Source organism: Podospora pseudopauciseta, chromosome 6 (genome assembly GCF_035222475.1).
Source record: "Podospora pseudopauciseta strain CBS 411.78 chromosome 6, whole genome shotgun sequence".
Classification (NCBI taxonomy): domain Eukaryota; kingdom Fungi; phylum Ascomycota; class Sordariomycetes; order Sordariales; family Podosporaceae; genus Podospora; species Podospora pseudopauciseta.
Genome location: NC_085895.1, coordinates 695,759 through 709,715, shown reverse-complemented (window position 1 = coordinate 709,715; position 13,957 = coordinate 695,759). Strand labels below are relative to the sequence as shown.

Here is a 13,957-nt window from a genome sequence, read left to right as displayed (position 1 = left end):
CCCAAAAGTACACAGCGACCGGGTGCCACGGTCTCGGCACAGCCAATTTTTCCGTCATACCGGGAGACGCCCAGGGAATTTTCGGAACTAGCTGTTGGTATCACAGCTCCCTTCACGAAGCTGCGGCGAACCTCTATCAGTGTCAATTGACGACAACCCCTCCCTCCCAACCATGATCTGCAGATCGGCTCTGTCGAGAGGCAGCAAGCTGGCCCTCGGGCGCCAGGGAGCCCGCGGTTTCGCTGCTGCTGCCTCACCCAAGGCCTCGTATGAGCCCACTACCATCGCCGGCGTCAAGGTTGCTTCCCGAGACGACAATGGCCCGACCACCCGCCTCGCCGTCGTCGCAAAGGCCGGCACCCGATACGAGCCCCTCCCCGGACTGACGGTTGGACTGGAGGAGTTTGCCTACAAGGCAGGTTGGCCCCTTTTTTTTGGTTTTTTTGGACGAGACAAGTGGTGTGGTGGTGGCCATGAGGCGCGATTCAGCAAGGCAGGGACATCGATGAGCTAATTTGTATTGGGCCTCCAGAACACCAACAAGCGCTCTGCTCTCCGCATCACCCGTGAGGCCGAGCTCCTCGGCGGTCAATTGACTGCTTACCACACCCGCGAGGCCCTTGTGCTGCAAGCCAGCTTCCTCCGCGAGGACCTCCCCTACTTCACCGAGCTCCTTGCCGAGGTCGTCTCGCAGACGCGGTACACCAGTGCGTTATAATATAGACTTTTTGGTTGGACTAGGGAACAGCTTTGTTGACACGGTTGAACAGCTCACGAGTTCCACGAGGAGGTCAAGGATATCATTCACCAGAAGCAGGCCAAGGTGGACGCCTCCGCCGTTGCCCTCGATGCCGCCCACGCCGTCGCTTTCCACTCTGGCCTCGGTGCCCCTCTCTATCCCACCCCAAGCACACCCATCGACTCCTACCTGAATGAGCAGGCCGTTGCCGACTTCGCCGCCGTTGCCTACTCCAAGTCCAACATCGCCGTTGTCTCCGACGGTGCCAGCGAGCACGGCCTCCAAAAGTGGATCGAGCCCTTCTTCAAGACCGTCCCGGCCCAGGGCTCCGGCTCCCTCAACAACGTCGCCTCCAAGTACCACGGTGGTGAGCAGCGCATCTCCGCCGTCGGCCAGAACTCGGTTGTTATCGCTTTCCCCGGTGCCTCCCTCGGTGCCAGCAGCCCCGAGACTGCCGTCCTTGCCGGTCTCCTCGGCGGCGAGTCCACCATCAAGTGGTCTCCCGGCTTCTCCCTCCTGTCCCAGGCTGCCGCCCCCGGTGCCCAGGCCAAGGCCACCAACTACGCCTACTCTGATGCTGGTCTCCTCGTCATCCAGATCAACGGCCAGTCCGCGGCCGTCAAGAAGACTGCCGAGGCTGCCGTCAAGGCGCTCAAGGGCGTTGCTGAGAGCGGTGTCTCCCAGGAGGTTTTGGTCAAGGCTATTGCCAAGGCCAAGTTCACTCTCCTTTCCGGCAGCGAGGTTGGCGGTGTTGGCATCGTCCACGCCGGTGCCAACCTGATCCACGGCGGCTCTCCCCTCAAGGTTGCCGAGACTCTCAAGGCTTTTGAGTCTGTTACTGGTGACAAGCTCAAGGCTGTAGGTTTTCCTCTCATAACTCTGGTTTTGGATGTATTGCTAACTCTTTTCACAGGCTGCCAAGGCTCTCCTCGAGGGCAAGGCTTCGGTGGCGTCGGTTGGTGACCTCCACGTGCTCCCCTTCGCCGAGGACCTCGGCCTTCAGGTATAAACGGGAACGGCGGTGTTGCAGAAATTTGACATCCGGGGATCACAAAAACGGAACTGGAAAAGAGAATCTGTATAACAGTCCTTCGGTGTTTGCCGTTTGGTAGACTTGCGGCATTGGTACCCTTTTGTGCATATAGTGACCACTAGACTTAAAACCCACTTTCCTACCTTGTTCTCTGACCTACGAATCAAGCTGGGGAGGCTGGGGAAGAGTATACATTGGAGTGAGAGGGGTGAGGTTAGAGAGATGTGTGATGAGAAAGAGAGAAGCCCTGTACTGTTAACATACCCGCCTGAAAGATGGGAGAGAAAGAAAAGAGAGGAGGGGCACTTGAGAGGGGTGGTTGAAATTTTTGGTTTAAAACTGAAGCTTCCGTGAATGTTTCTTTTGTATATGACTTGTGAACATGGTATATACGATGCCTCCCTTTTACGACAGACAACTCATTCATTGCGCTGTGTGGTTGTAGTGATGAGATGATGTAAAAGGCCATCACGTGACCCGGAGCTCGGGTAGGGGAGGGGCGGGCGGCGGAGCTTCTCGGTTGCACCCGACGAACCAGCTTGGTTGATTGCTTGTTGGAGCTTTTCAGGTCCATTAATCCGCTCGCCTGTACCTTCTCGACAACCCATTCCGCATCCACGCCGACCGACTGATTATTTTACTTTCTCGACGTCGCAACGTAACAAATCGTCAAAATGACCTTTGCGTGGAAAGCCGCTGGCCTGACGTGAGTCGTTTTTTTTTTTGTGATCAATTGGGGAGGGACGGTGGGGGAGGGAGCTGGAGGGGGGATGTGGACGACAACGACCGAGATTGGGGGATTGGAGATGGAATTGGATTGGGAAAGGGATAAAGGGAACAGATTTGTGCTGACTGGGGCAACAAACAGCTACAACCGCTACCTGGCCGTTGCCTCCCGGGTTGTGCGCCGCAGCTTGAAGGAGGAGAAGAGACTTGCTGCTGAGCGCAGAGGTGTTTCTGAAATTAGGTTTGCGAAGTGGTCGGTGAGTACACACACACATCTTGAGGAGTTGAAACGAGAGGGATTGGATAGCTGATTGGTACTGGGGGGGGAGGACAGAACGGAAAGCAGGGCGAGCTTAAGAACCTTGAGCAGGCTAACGCTGCGGCTGCTGTTGAGAGTGCTGCTCAGGGTGGCCAGTAAATTCCCGACATTGAAAATGGCTTGAAAGGAGTCGGTGTAGGGGGGTTGGAATCGCCGAAGGGGATGGAGCGCAACACTCGACACACTACGGCAATGGTATAGACGGGGTTTGGGGAGGTGATGTGTGCGGTTCTTTTGGGAGCGAGAGATGGGAAGCACTGCGCTGCCTGACCGGTTGGAGCCTTGTATCATAGTTGGGTGAAGGGGGGAATGCAAAAATACCTGGACCTATGAAGCTATCAAGGTGGTGGATGGAAGGTTGATGTCACTGTTGTTGTTTGGTGTGATGTTACAAGCACCAATCCCATGAAGCTCATTCTTCAGCAGACTACAAGAGAATTTCTTAGATTGTATGTACTCTGCAATTCAGAGAGTATCGTTCCATTACCTATGTCAAACTTATATGGAAGTCCGGGCATCCGCAGCAGATAGCAAACCTAGTTCCATGGGAGAGAGGGGTGGTCAAGCGCCCCAAGCATATCCACCCAGTCACCCGCCTTTTAGCACACCACCACCACCACAGCTCACTCACCTCATACTGCACCATTACCCCCAACAGTCAGGGTAGACGCAAACTGCAAGTCATACGCCACTAACGACGCAAGACCTAACTAACTAAAAATCCGTTGCCTTTTTATCATTTCTCAGGGCCTTGTCTTTTTTTTTTTTTCTCCATGCAAAAGAAGGCTGCAATTCTCATTGGATCAACTTACAGCAAGCAGTCAGGCAGAGAGGCTCCAGTCATACTTCTTCTCTCTGCCTTCTTTGCATTCCATCCATCCCATCCAGAAGATTTATTTTTCCCACCTTCACTTTAACGCTTGACAACAACCCACGCAATGAGCAACACATCAGACTCTGAACCGGAGAATCTTACCAGAAGTAGGTATATTTCCGTCCGTTTTTTTCTTTTAATCTGGTAAAGCGGATTTACTGATGGACAATGGATAGAACTAAACGACTTATCCCTCAACCCCACCACCACCAGCACGACAACAACACCACCAAACAACACCCCACAGCAACAACCTTTTCACCATCACCACGCAGCAGCAGGAGGAGGGTTGTTTGGGTTTGGGGATTTTGGAGCGCAGCAGGGTCAGGGGTATCAGCCTTACGAGGAGGAGCTACTACCACCGCCATCACCACCACCACCGGACTTTATCATGGGGGGTGGTGATCAGCAAGGGATCGTGGCGTTTGACGTGACGTCGAAGTTTAGAGCTGCTGCTGGGGGTGAGTTTTCCTTTTATGAAATGAAATATCACGAGAAGGAGTGCTGACAGTGACAGCGTTGGAACTGGGCGAATTAGTCAAGGATGGGTTTTTCAGTTTGTTTGAGAGTGTGGGCGCTTTAGAGGTGCGTTCTTGAGCAGGGGAGACAAGTGTGGGGGGAGGGCTAACAGGAAATAAATAGATCATGGACCCAAAGATGGACAGCGGCTGTCTTGCTCCCGGGGAGAGCCTGGATGAGGATTATGATGTGACGAGGGTGTTGAGTCCGGGGGAGGTAATTGGGATTATTGACCAGATGTTCTGTCTTGAGATGGCTTGGTATCAGGGGTATCCTCTTTCACAGACGTTGTTGACGAATGTGTATATTGATCGGATGCTGGAGCCGGAGCCGATGGTTTTGGGGGATGCGGATTTTATTAGGGGGAAACCAGTGGGGGAAGGGGAGACGATGCATGTTGTGCTGAGGGCTTATTGTTTGGGGGTGGTGAAGTGTTGTTGGTATATTAATGATCGGATCAAGTTTGAGCATTATTATGAGGTGAGTTTTTTTTTTTGGGGGGGGTTGAGGAGGGCGGGAGATAGGGGATGGGCGGGTGGCTGACAATTGTGGACAGGAAGAGGATTTCGTCACCAATACTTACCATCGCTCACTCTTGGATTCGTTTGAATTGGACGAGATCAACGAGGAACTCATGGCTGCTCGGAGGTTGGTGCATAGCGTTCGGCATACGATTGGCGATCAGCTTGCGCAAGCGTTGGGGTTCAGGCTGGAACTACGGACAGCCTTCTTGAGGGCGATAGAGCTGTCTGTGCTGAGGAGTAACCCTGATTCGTTGAGCCTGCCATGGACGCAGATGGAGGCTGTGTGGGAAATGATTTACAAGTCCAGGCATCTGGGGACACCGGTACCGGAGGCGTTCAGCACAAAGATTCAGAGGAGATTGGCGAGTACGATGCCGCCGAGGCCGATAGTAAAGCTGAGCACGGAGGAGACGTACAAGCACTTCAAGAAGTTGTTTGCGGACGGGATTGATGTGTTGAATGTGCTGAATTATCACGATTCGCAGAGTTTATTGGTGAGTTTACCCCTTTTGACCCCTTCAACCTACTTGGATATTGACGCCAGCAGAACTTTGTCATGACGTTCCAATCCCAAAAACCCCAACCCCTCGTCTACATCCGCACTTTGCTCCAGTCCTTTTTGTTCAAAGACATGATCATCCTCGGCAAGCTCTCCATCCGCCACGTCATCGACGATGACTTGAGTCTGGTCGTCCTCCCGGCAAGCAAACTCCTCGACCCAGCCAACGACCTCGTCGAAGCCCCCCACCACTGGCGATACGCCCTTGCCCACCAAATGGAAACCTTCCGCCAGCGCGCTGCCCAATCCTACCTTGACATCTTCCGCGCCTTTTGCCAGAACCGCTGCCGAATCAGACGAACGCTCTGCCACTCGATCCAAGACTGGGAAACGGTCCAGCTGGACGCTGAGCAGATTGATCAGCTGCTGCAGCACCAAATCGAGGAGACGCCGCTGGTGTATCCGCCTACGGGAGATGGGGGCGGGGGAGTAGGACCGACGTATTCCCTCCCCTTGTCGAGCTGGGCGTATCTGTACAAGTTGCGACTGATGGAGTGGATTGTGCAGCTGGGGTTCGAGCTGGAGATTTATGCGCCCGACGAGCTGGGGGGGATGTACTGGTACCTATCCGAGCTGGCTAGATCCCGAGCGAGGTTGGTGGATCGGATCAGCTTTTTTACCAAGCACAGGGAGGCTGGGCAGCAGGCTGCTAGCCCGTCGGCGGGGCAGGAGGCGGCGTTTAACAAGTCGAGGCAGTATTTGTATCAGACTAGTTTGGATGCGGCTATCACCTGGGAGATGGCGGATGCGTTGTCGAACTTGTATGCTGCGTTGGGGAGGTTGGGGTTGGTGGTGGCGCCGCCGAGGCCGTACAGTACTGATGAGATGAGGTATGATGTGCGGATGAAGCCTTTTGCGGCGATTGGGATGCCGGAGCTGCCCAGTTGGGAGGTGTACAGGGCTGCGACGGATAGGCGGCAGGTGGAGACGGGGAGGTTGCTGGATGATGCGAGTCTGAGCTTGGAGCAGGCGAGTAGGGGGTTGGAGGTTATGGAGAGGCTGAGCGAGAAGGATAGTTTTAGCGTGGGGTGTTTTGAGAGGTGGGTTGGGGGGGTGAAGGGGCAGATTGTGGCGGTTGATAGGGCTGCGGTGGTGGTGGAGGTTTTGAAGAGGAGACTGGAGGAGAGGGGGGAGGATAAAAAGGGGGTCAACGAGTTGGGACTCAAGGTTGAGATTGGCAAGGCGGTGGAGGGGGGGCATGAGTGGTGGGTTGTTCCTACGGTAGAGGAGATTGGTGAGGCTTGATGCAATCAAGACAGACTTGGGCGGGAACGAAATGATCAAAAGGTTTCGAACGGCGTCTCTTTTCTTGCACTAATGGTAGCGTTACACGTAGTCTTCAAATATATGTACAAATCCCTCGCATCTCAACAAGGTGCTGTCAACAGCCCTTCTTGCAGGTGTCATCCGCAGATGGTGATGACTGTTCCAAAATGGTTTTGCAACCAAGTATTCTGTCCATGTTTGTCAATCCGTTATCGATTTCATATGCCAAAGACTCTCTGTCCAGTCTCGAATTTAGGCAAGGGCCTTTCTCGCCATGGAGCCTCTGAGGCGAACGGAGTACTCGTAGAGCACATCCTTGAGCGCAAACAAGCAGGCAGCAGTGATGACGCTCTGGCTCACCTTGGGACCGATGCCTAATTTTCACGGTTAGCCGCCGTTATAACGTGTTCCATATGATCCTCATGGGCATATAACTCACCCTTGTAAAGCCCAGCATATCCCTCCTCCCTCACCACCCTCTTCAGCGCCTCAGTAACACCCTCCTTCTTGCCCCCCTCGACGTGCATCTGGCTCTTGACGGTGATGTAAGGGTACGTAACCGTAGTAGCAAACAACTTGCCCAACGCGCCCAGCACAAACGCAACCCCGGGAGTAATCCTCCTCTTCTTCTCCACCGCATTCTTCATCTGCTCAAACAGCGTGTACTGCAAAATGGGGTTGATAACCAACACCAAAGCGGGCACCACCCCGCTAAACAACGCCTGCGGCCCCTCCTTCTTCAACAACGCCAACAACGTCCCGATGGTGCTCGGCTTCTTGTTCCGCGCCTTTTGCGCCTCGAGGTCATCCTTCTTTTCCCCATCTTCGGTGGCGGCAGCCTTGCGGGTGGTCATGCGCGTGTTGACGACCCAGATGGGGTTCGTCAGAATAACGGTGGCGGAGCCGGCGATGGCGCCGGCGATCATGGACTCGACAGTGGTGAGCTTCTTGGAGGCGCGACCCGACTTTTCGGCGGCGGCTTCGAAGAAGGCGCGGGTCCACTCGTACCAGTAGTAGTAGACAAAGTTTGTGACGGAGATGCCGAAGAGGGCGGAGGAGAGGCCCGAGTAGAGGCCCGAGACGCCTTCGCGGGCGACGATTTTTTGGACAGCGGCGAGGAAGGCGGTTTCGGAGCCGGGGCGCTTGGATTCGACTTGGGCGCGGGTGGAGAGAGTTATTAGGGGGTAACTATTTTTTTGGGGGGGGGGGAGGGGGGGAAGACGTTAGTGATGGGATGGGGAGAGGTGGGACGGAGAACATACGTCAGGGCCATGGAGAGGATGCCACCTCCGGCGCCGGCGAGGGCGTGGGCGACATTGTCGTTTTGGGGGAGGACGGGCTTGGATTGGGCGGACATGGTGGTGGTGGTGAGGGTGGTGAGGGTGCGTGAGGGTATCAAAAGGGAAAAGAGAGAGAGGTCGCGATGTTATGCGCGATGGTGTAGCTTGGGTATGTAAAAGAGAACAAAGAGAAGCAATCACAGGGCGGCGCGAAGGGTGGCAGATGGATGGGCAGGTTTGGTTTATAAGATAAACAGTCAGTTTTTACTAGTGAAGGCATTCATTCCTGTTCCCTCGTGGTCAGGTATGAATAGTGTGGTGGCTGCCGAGGTCCGATCAAATGCGGGACGCTAACAAGTGTCAAGCTGGGGTAATGCGCGGCGGCTTAACCCGGACGATGGCGACGTCACTGCCGCTCCCATGCCGGCCCGGGGGAGAGGGAATCATGTGAAAGCTTGAGGGCCCGGGTTCTTTTTTCCTTTTTATACCCGATTCGGCATTTGGAAAAGAGAGGCGCCTGACTGGTTGTTTGATGACATTCTCATGCAGAATTCTGTCTTCAATGATCATGGACAAACATCGCACTCTTACCTATCTATCTTCACTCTCCAGGCTCACTGGCGCTTCATTCAACCCCTCTCGACCAGACGCAAACTACCGAGTCATCATTTGCGCGATCTCAATCTACAGACCCAAAATTAATATCCCTCTCAAAGGCGCAAGCTTCCAGTCTCACTCTGCTCCCAAACCTGAGCCTCCACAGCTTACCACCACCCGTACTTCGTACCTTACCTGGTGTTGTTGATATGCATGCTTCATCTCACACAACTGCCGGGAGAAACGGCCCCCCCAATGGCAGCTGCATGTGACGACTGTGTGTGTGTGTGTTCAACAACAGAGAAAACCACAGTGCCCCTCACAGTGTTTCTTGCTCAATTCCCCAGCCTTGGCAATTCTATTTTCAGACCCGTTGCGCTCGACGCCAATCCCAATGGGGGGTTGTGGTGGGACGGGTGGGCTGAAGGTGCTTGCCCCTGTCCGTTTGAACCACGACGCCATCAATCTCCATCAAGAACACTTCTCACTCTCACTTTCCTCGACAGAGCCCTCATGAGTGAGCAAGAGCTGTGATTTGTGGAGAGTAAGCTCATTAATTCCCATTCTTTATTTTTTGTGCCATTTATTCTCTTGATCTGCCTCCATCTCAGATATCCATCTTGTCGTTTCGTTTCATCCCAAGGCGCAGATGAGGCTGTTGTTTTGATTTGATTAGCCCCTCCAACTCTGCAGCAGTCCGGAGGCCCAGTACAACAGCTGCTGCATTGGAGTACGTCGCATCGAGAATGCGCCGCGAAGAAGGCCTGTCAATTTGATATTGTGGACGCATCCCTACAATCTCGGCCATGAACTGAGAGGTTTGGACACATACATCATGGATCATACAATGGCAACGACCGAAGACTCGACCGAGTCCCCCGCAGACATCCTGCCCCCTTCAGAAGAGGCATCACCATCGGCAACTTCAACTCTGTCTCCCTCAGCAACACGCCCTCCATTGCCAGATAGACAGGTCAACGCAGCTAATATCGAGGATGCTTATGTCGATTTTATTCTTCACTGCAACCCCTGTGTGCCACCTGGGACAGACACGACCGCTCTCCGGGAAGCGTTTCGCGCCCTCCCCAAAAGCGGCGGCAAGAGTTTCAGCGCATCTCTTTTGTTTGATCTCATCAAACAGTTCGACACCAAACAGCTCAAGACATGGGCCGAGTTGGCTATCAAGCTGGGGGTTGATCCGCCGGGTGAGGGCGAGAGCGGCCAGAAGATTCAGCAGTACGCCGCCAGACTAAAACGATGGATGAAGTCGATGCATGTGGATGCCTTCTTTGAGTATCTCATGGAGAGAGGGTCGCCCTACTGGACCGAGATACCGGACGAGAATGTCCCGATTGCAGAGCTGGACAGGGAAGGGGTCTTGGCCGAGGACGACATGGCGTTACGGGCCTTGTTGCCACACATCAAGCCCAAGAGGGGCCGGAGGAGACCTGGGGAGGATGACCTGGGAAAGTCACCCTCACAGCGACCATCACCTCGGGTGGATGAAGGCGAGAATGGCGGTGCCTGGACGGCGGAGCCTCTTATCGGCGCGCGAAGAGGAAGCGTCTTTGTGTTTCCCCCTCCGCCAGACCCAACGAGGCTCAACCCATCCGGCGCCACGTTTGCCCACGATCTTGTCCAAACACCGTTGACAGCGACCCCATTGACGACGTACCCTTACTCTGCCATCACACCGTCGTCCAGAGCTTCGTTTTGGGCAGACGAGCCACAATCTGCCATCACACCTTCTTCGAGAAGAAATGCTCACAGACGCCATGGAGCCAAAGTTGTCTCATCAGCGTGGAGGAGGGGCGGGGCTAACGGCACCGGGAGAGTCAGGGGTCGTCCTCCAAACAGTCGTCCTGTGAATATGGAGGGGCCGTTTTCTGCCTTTCCAGCTACCCCGGGCGGCTTCAAGTCAGCCTCTCCCAATCCGGAAGAAGGCGGCAGCGCATCAAATGGAAATGGCGGTGTGCTGCTCCCGCGAACGTCAATCAAAAACTGGGGTGTGCTAACTGCGTCTCCTCTCACAACAACATCGCCAGCGGTGGCGATGCCGAGTCCGATTCAGGCATCACCAGTCCACCCGTCACCGGTAGAGTCGGTGCACTCGAGGCCGGCAAAAAGAAGCAGGCTGTCACTGCAGGTTCCAGAGAGGGTAGGTGGTGAGGTGCGGCTTGCCACACCACCACCACCACCACCAGTAGTCATGGTTAATGGGCAGACTACTACCGAGCCTTCATCACAAGCACAACAGCAGCAAATACAACAACAACAACAACAACAACAACAACAACAACAACAACAACAACAACAACAACAACAACAACCGCAGTTGCTACCACAAGCCGTTCATGTGGCGAGTTACCCAACAACTGCCAACAACCAACCGCCGATAGCAGCACCCAATCCCACCCAGTATGACCCCGCGGACAGAACAAACATGACTGAAGTCGAAGGCCTCTTCATGACGGACCTGATGAACGCGGACTGGTTCGACGCCAACGGCAACAAAATCCCCGCCTGCTCCGGGGATGAGGCCTGGGCTTTTACCCAAGCTGTCCTCGACCGGCTTCGGACCACGGCGTCGAGTCATTTGGACTTTTTGATCAATCTCAGTGCGTTGGCTGGGGGGGGGTATTTGATGCCGAGGAAGAGCTTAAAGGTGGTAAAGTTGGCGGAACTGGAGGATCGGACGAGGTACAAGACTCACTGGCAGCTTAGGTATGGGAGCGTGGTGGGGGATTTCAGTATGGAGGAGGAGGTCATGCATGCGGCTTGGAAAAGGAAGAAGAAGGATGGGACAGGAGGGGGAGGGGGGGCGGTGGATTGGGAGCAAAAGTACAGGGATTTGATGGTGGCGTTTAGGAGGAAGGAGGAGGAGAGTGTGGGGTTCAGGAAGAGGATGTTGGATTTGGCTAGGGAGATGGAATGAATGATACCCATTGTATTTGTTAGGTTTGAACTGAATGGAAAGTTGATGTTGTTGTGAAGAAAGTAGTAAACCCTAACCCTGGGCTTCTTTAAGGGGCAATGCCAAGTTTGTGGGTTTTGTACACTGTGTGGAGTTTGCGTGGAAACCCCTGTTGGTTAATTAAAACAACGTCGCGCCCGCGTTTTCTTGGATTTTCTTATCGATACCTTGCCCAAGAACCTCCTGAATTGGTGACGACGACGACGACGACGACGACTACTACTACTGCAAACGAACTGTTGGCCAAGTTGGGCGGATACGGATTATCTCAGCGCAATGCACTGAATCTTTTCTGTCACCTTTGCTACCTACCTCTCTTGTGCCTTTCAATGTGTATCCTTCTTCTAGTTGGTTGACCAACCTTTCCTTCCGCTCGTTTGCGCCTCTACCTGCCACCAACTGTACCCAGCCTACGACGGGCTTGGCTCGACAACAACACTTTTGCTTCCAAAACCTCGAATGAATTAAACACTTTCTGAATCATGCCTCGACAACTTGTCTTGTTTGGGCGGCCGGTGCCCAGGTTGGGATCGAGACATGTATCGCTGATATTTGTCTGCCTGGGGCTGTTTGCGCTGCTCAGCCTGCTCTTCAGCTTCCCCAGCGACCAGGTGGCGGCAACCGTACCGACGGACTCGAAACCGAAGGCGGGGGGGCACAAATTCGGGATACCCAAATCGTTGAAAAGTCCGTGGTTGAAGAAGCTGAACCCGTTCAAGCCGCCGTCGCACAAGCCGGAGAGGCAAAAGAATGACACCGATGGGGAGTCGTCGTGGTATTCGGATTGGAGGTGGCTTACCATGCCGTTCAGCAGCTCGATTACCCTTGACGAGGACAGGGCTGTGCTGCCGGTGCTGGGGAAGAGAACCCCGATTTATTGCTACTATGACACGAGCGTGGAGAAGGGGAAAGGGGATAGGGAGGTGGAGAGCGAGTTGCTTCTTGCGTGGAGGAGGGCTTGGTGGGCGAAGGGGTTTCAGCCTACTATTTTGAGCCCGGCGGAGGCGATGAATAACCCTCTGTATGAGGAGTTGCAGAAGGTGGAGGGGATGACGGAGGGGTTGAGGACGGATTTGATGAGGTGGTTGGCGTGGGATAATATGGGGGGGGGCCTGCTGGCGAGTTATCTGTTGTTTCCCATGGGGGGGCATGATGATGCTCTGCTTGGGTATTTGAGGAGGGGGGAGTTTCCGACGCTGACGAGGTGGGAGGGGTTGGATGATGGGTTGTTTGTTGGGCCGAAGGGGGAGGTGGAGAAGGCGATTAGGCTTGCGATGGGGAGTCCGCATGTTGGGGTGGTGAAGGGGCTGTTGGGGACGGTTCAGGAGAAGAGTGATGATCCGTTTAGTGTTGATACTAACCCGAAGGCGTTGGCGTTTTATTCGGCGAGGAATATCGAGACAAAGTACTCCAAGATTGGGGAGGAGATTACTGCTGCGAGGGTCGCCGGGATGAAGAAGCTCAACCGGCTTATCAACGCCCACCTTCACCTCGCGTGGCAGAATACGTATTTCAAAGGCATCTCGGTCGTCAAACCGCTACCTCACCACACGACCCATCTGATCAAACCGGCATACAAACTCGCCCGGCGGCTCTCTCATTGTCCCGAGTCGCCGTTGCCGAGCACATGCCCCCCGAACACGAAGAAATGCACACCGTGCGACGACACCAAGCCCCTCGACGTCACCACCCCGGCTCACTACGTCAATGACAGTGGCATCTTCACCATTGGCACCGTCCCCCACCCGCTGACGATGCTCACTCTCTCCTCGCTCAACTCGGACCTGACAATCCCTTTTATCAGGCGGCACACGGATCGCGACCCCTGGATTTACGACCTCACGAATGGCATCTCTCCCAAGGGCATCCCGGCCTCTGCGCGCGTGCTCAAATTCAAGGAGATTGTCGCCTCGGAACCGACGTCTGCTTCTTCGCTTTGGTTACAGGCGGAAAACACGGCCGCGTTGAGTGATAGTGACCTGGACTGGATTTTTGGGTTTGAGATTGCTAGTGAGGCTTCGTATCCTAATGAGGAAGGGGGGGATAACAATGGGCTGCCGCCGATGCATGACGCGAAATTCGGGGCGGTGCCGGAGGAGAGGGAGTTGGAGATGGAACGGACGCTGCTGGAGAAGGTGAAGAAGGTGGTGCTGGAGAAGAAGGAGAGGTTGAGCGGGGAGGGGAAGGTGATTAAGGAGGCGGTGGAGGCGTGGAATCTGGCGGACGGGGAGGCGTGGAGGTTTGTGAGGGCTTGGGTTGGACGGGGGCAGGTGGAGAGGAGGAGGTGGGAGGGCGAGGAGAGGAGGTTTGTTGGGGGAATGGGGAGTGAGAAGAGGAGGGATGGGTGATTGAGAATAAGGGGGGAGATGACGTTGAAAAGGGCGTTTTTTTTTGGTTTTGGTGTTGGGGATGAATGTACATTGAAGATGACGTTTGGGGTAGATAGGCATAGGTTTATAAGATGGATTACAGATTGCCTTTACCAATGTCTAGTGTGTTCCGGTGGATTGCTTGACCGGGTCGCTCCTTTTGTTCACATCGATATTT

At 54.5% G+C, this 13,957-nt stretch overlaps 6 protein-coding genes across 6 annotated transcripts; 5 read left to right on the top strand and 1 right to left on the bottom strand.

Moving 5' to 3' along the window:
• Window positions 1-172: 172 nt before the first annotated feature.
• On the top strand, window positions 173-1,748 carry QCR2 (ubiquinol-cytochrome c reductase core subunit 1; the record flags this gene model as incomplete). The annotated part of the gene is made up of 4 exons (XM_062914316.1): window positions 173-388; window positions 533-707; window positions 771-1,357; window positions 1,653-1,748. 4 exons carry the CDS (start codon window positions 173-175, stop codon window positions 1,746-1,748), a joined length of 1,074 nt encoding a protein of 357 aa, XP_062762544.1.
• Window positions 1,749-2,298: 550 nt separating this feature from the next.
• QC763_604720 (uncharacterized protein) lies at window positions 2,299-3,349 on the top strand. Its single transcript, XM_062914315.1, has 3 exons — window positions 2,299-2,478; window positions 2,641-2,755; window positions 2,833-3,349. The coding sequence occupies exons 1-3, from the start codon at window positions 2,447-2,449 to the stop codon at window positions 2,914-2,916; spliced, it is 231 nt and encodes a 76-aa protein (XP_062762543.1). The 5' UTR covers window positions 2,299-2,446; the 3' UTR covers window positions 2,917-3,349.
• A 75-nt stretch (window positions 3,350-3,424) lies between these two features.
• On the top strand, window positions 3,425-6,538 carry MAK10 (N-alpha-acetyltransferase, non-catalitic subunit; the record flags this gene model as incomplete). The annotated part of the gene is made up of 6 exons (XM_062914314.1): window positions 3,425-3,798; window positions 3,868-4,152; window positions 4,203-4,276; window positions 4,334-4,690; window positions 4,767-5,228; window positions 5,279-6,538. Exons 1-6 carry the CDS (start codon window positions 3,756-3,758, stop codon window positions 6,536-6,538), a joined length of 2,481 nt encoding a protein of 826 aa, XP_062762542.1. The 5' UTR covers window positions 3,425-3,755.
• Window positions 6,539-6,558: 20 nt separating this feature from the next.
• On the bottom strand, window positions 6,559-8,367 carry QC763_604690 (uncharacterized protein). Its single transcript, XM_062914313.1, has 3 exons — window positions 7,822-8,367; window positions 6,999-7,747; window positions 6,559-6,933 (listed from the first exon to the last, which is right to left on the bottom strand). Exons 1-3 carry the CDS (start codon window positions 7,914-7,916, stop codon window positions 6,812-6,814), a joined length of 966 nt encoding a protein of 321 aa, XP_062762541.1. The 5' UTR covers window positions 7,917-8,367; the 3' UTR covers window positions 6,559-6,811.
• A 904-nt stretch (window positions 8,368-9,271) lies between these two features.
• QC763_604680 (uncharacterized protein) lies at window positions 9,272-11,371 on the top strand (the record flags this gene model as incomplete). The annotated part of the gene is made up of 1 exon (XM_062914312.1): window positions 9,272-11,371. The coding sequence occupies one exon, from the start codon at window positions 9,272-9,274 to the stop codon at window positions 11,369-11,371; it is 2,100 nt and encodes a 699-aa protein (XP_062762540.1).
• Window positions 11,372-11,892: 521 nt separating this feature from the next.
• On the top strand, window positions 11,893-13,758 carry QC763_604670 (uncharacterized protein; the record flags this gene model as incomplete). The annotated part of the gene is made up of 1 exon (XM_062914311.1): window positions 11,893-13,758. One exon carries the CDS (start codon window positions 11,893-11,895, stop codon window positions 13,756-13,758), a length of 1,866 nt encoding a protein of 621 aa, XP_062762539.1.
• Window positions 13,759-13,957: the final 199 nt, after the last annotated feature.

Coding starts and splice junctions, on each gene's coding strand:
- QC763_604720 (XM_062914315.1), top strand. CDS start 2,447: ATGACCTTTGCGTGGAAAGCCGCTGGCCTGAC. Junction 2,479..2,640: donor TGGAAAGCCGCTGGCCTGAC/GTGAGTCGTTTT, acceptor GGCAACAAACAG/CTACAACCGCTACCTGGCCG. Junction 2,756..2,832: donor TTAGGTTTGCGAAGTGGTCG/GTGAGTACACAC, acceptor GGGGGAGGACAG/AACGGAAAGCAGGGCGAGCT.
- QC763_604690 (XM_062914313.1), bottom strand. CDS start 7,916: ATGTCCGCCCAATCCAAGCCCGTCCTCCCCCAAAACGACAATGTCGCC. Junction 7,748..7,821: donor ATCCTCTCCATGGCCCTGAC/GTATGTTCTCCG, acceptor CCAAAAAAATAG/TTACCCCCTAATAACTCTCT. Junction 6,934..6,998: donor ATATGCTGGGCTTTACAAGG/GTGAGTTATATG, acceptor CGTGAAAATTAG/GCATCGGTCCCAAGGTGAGC.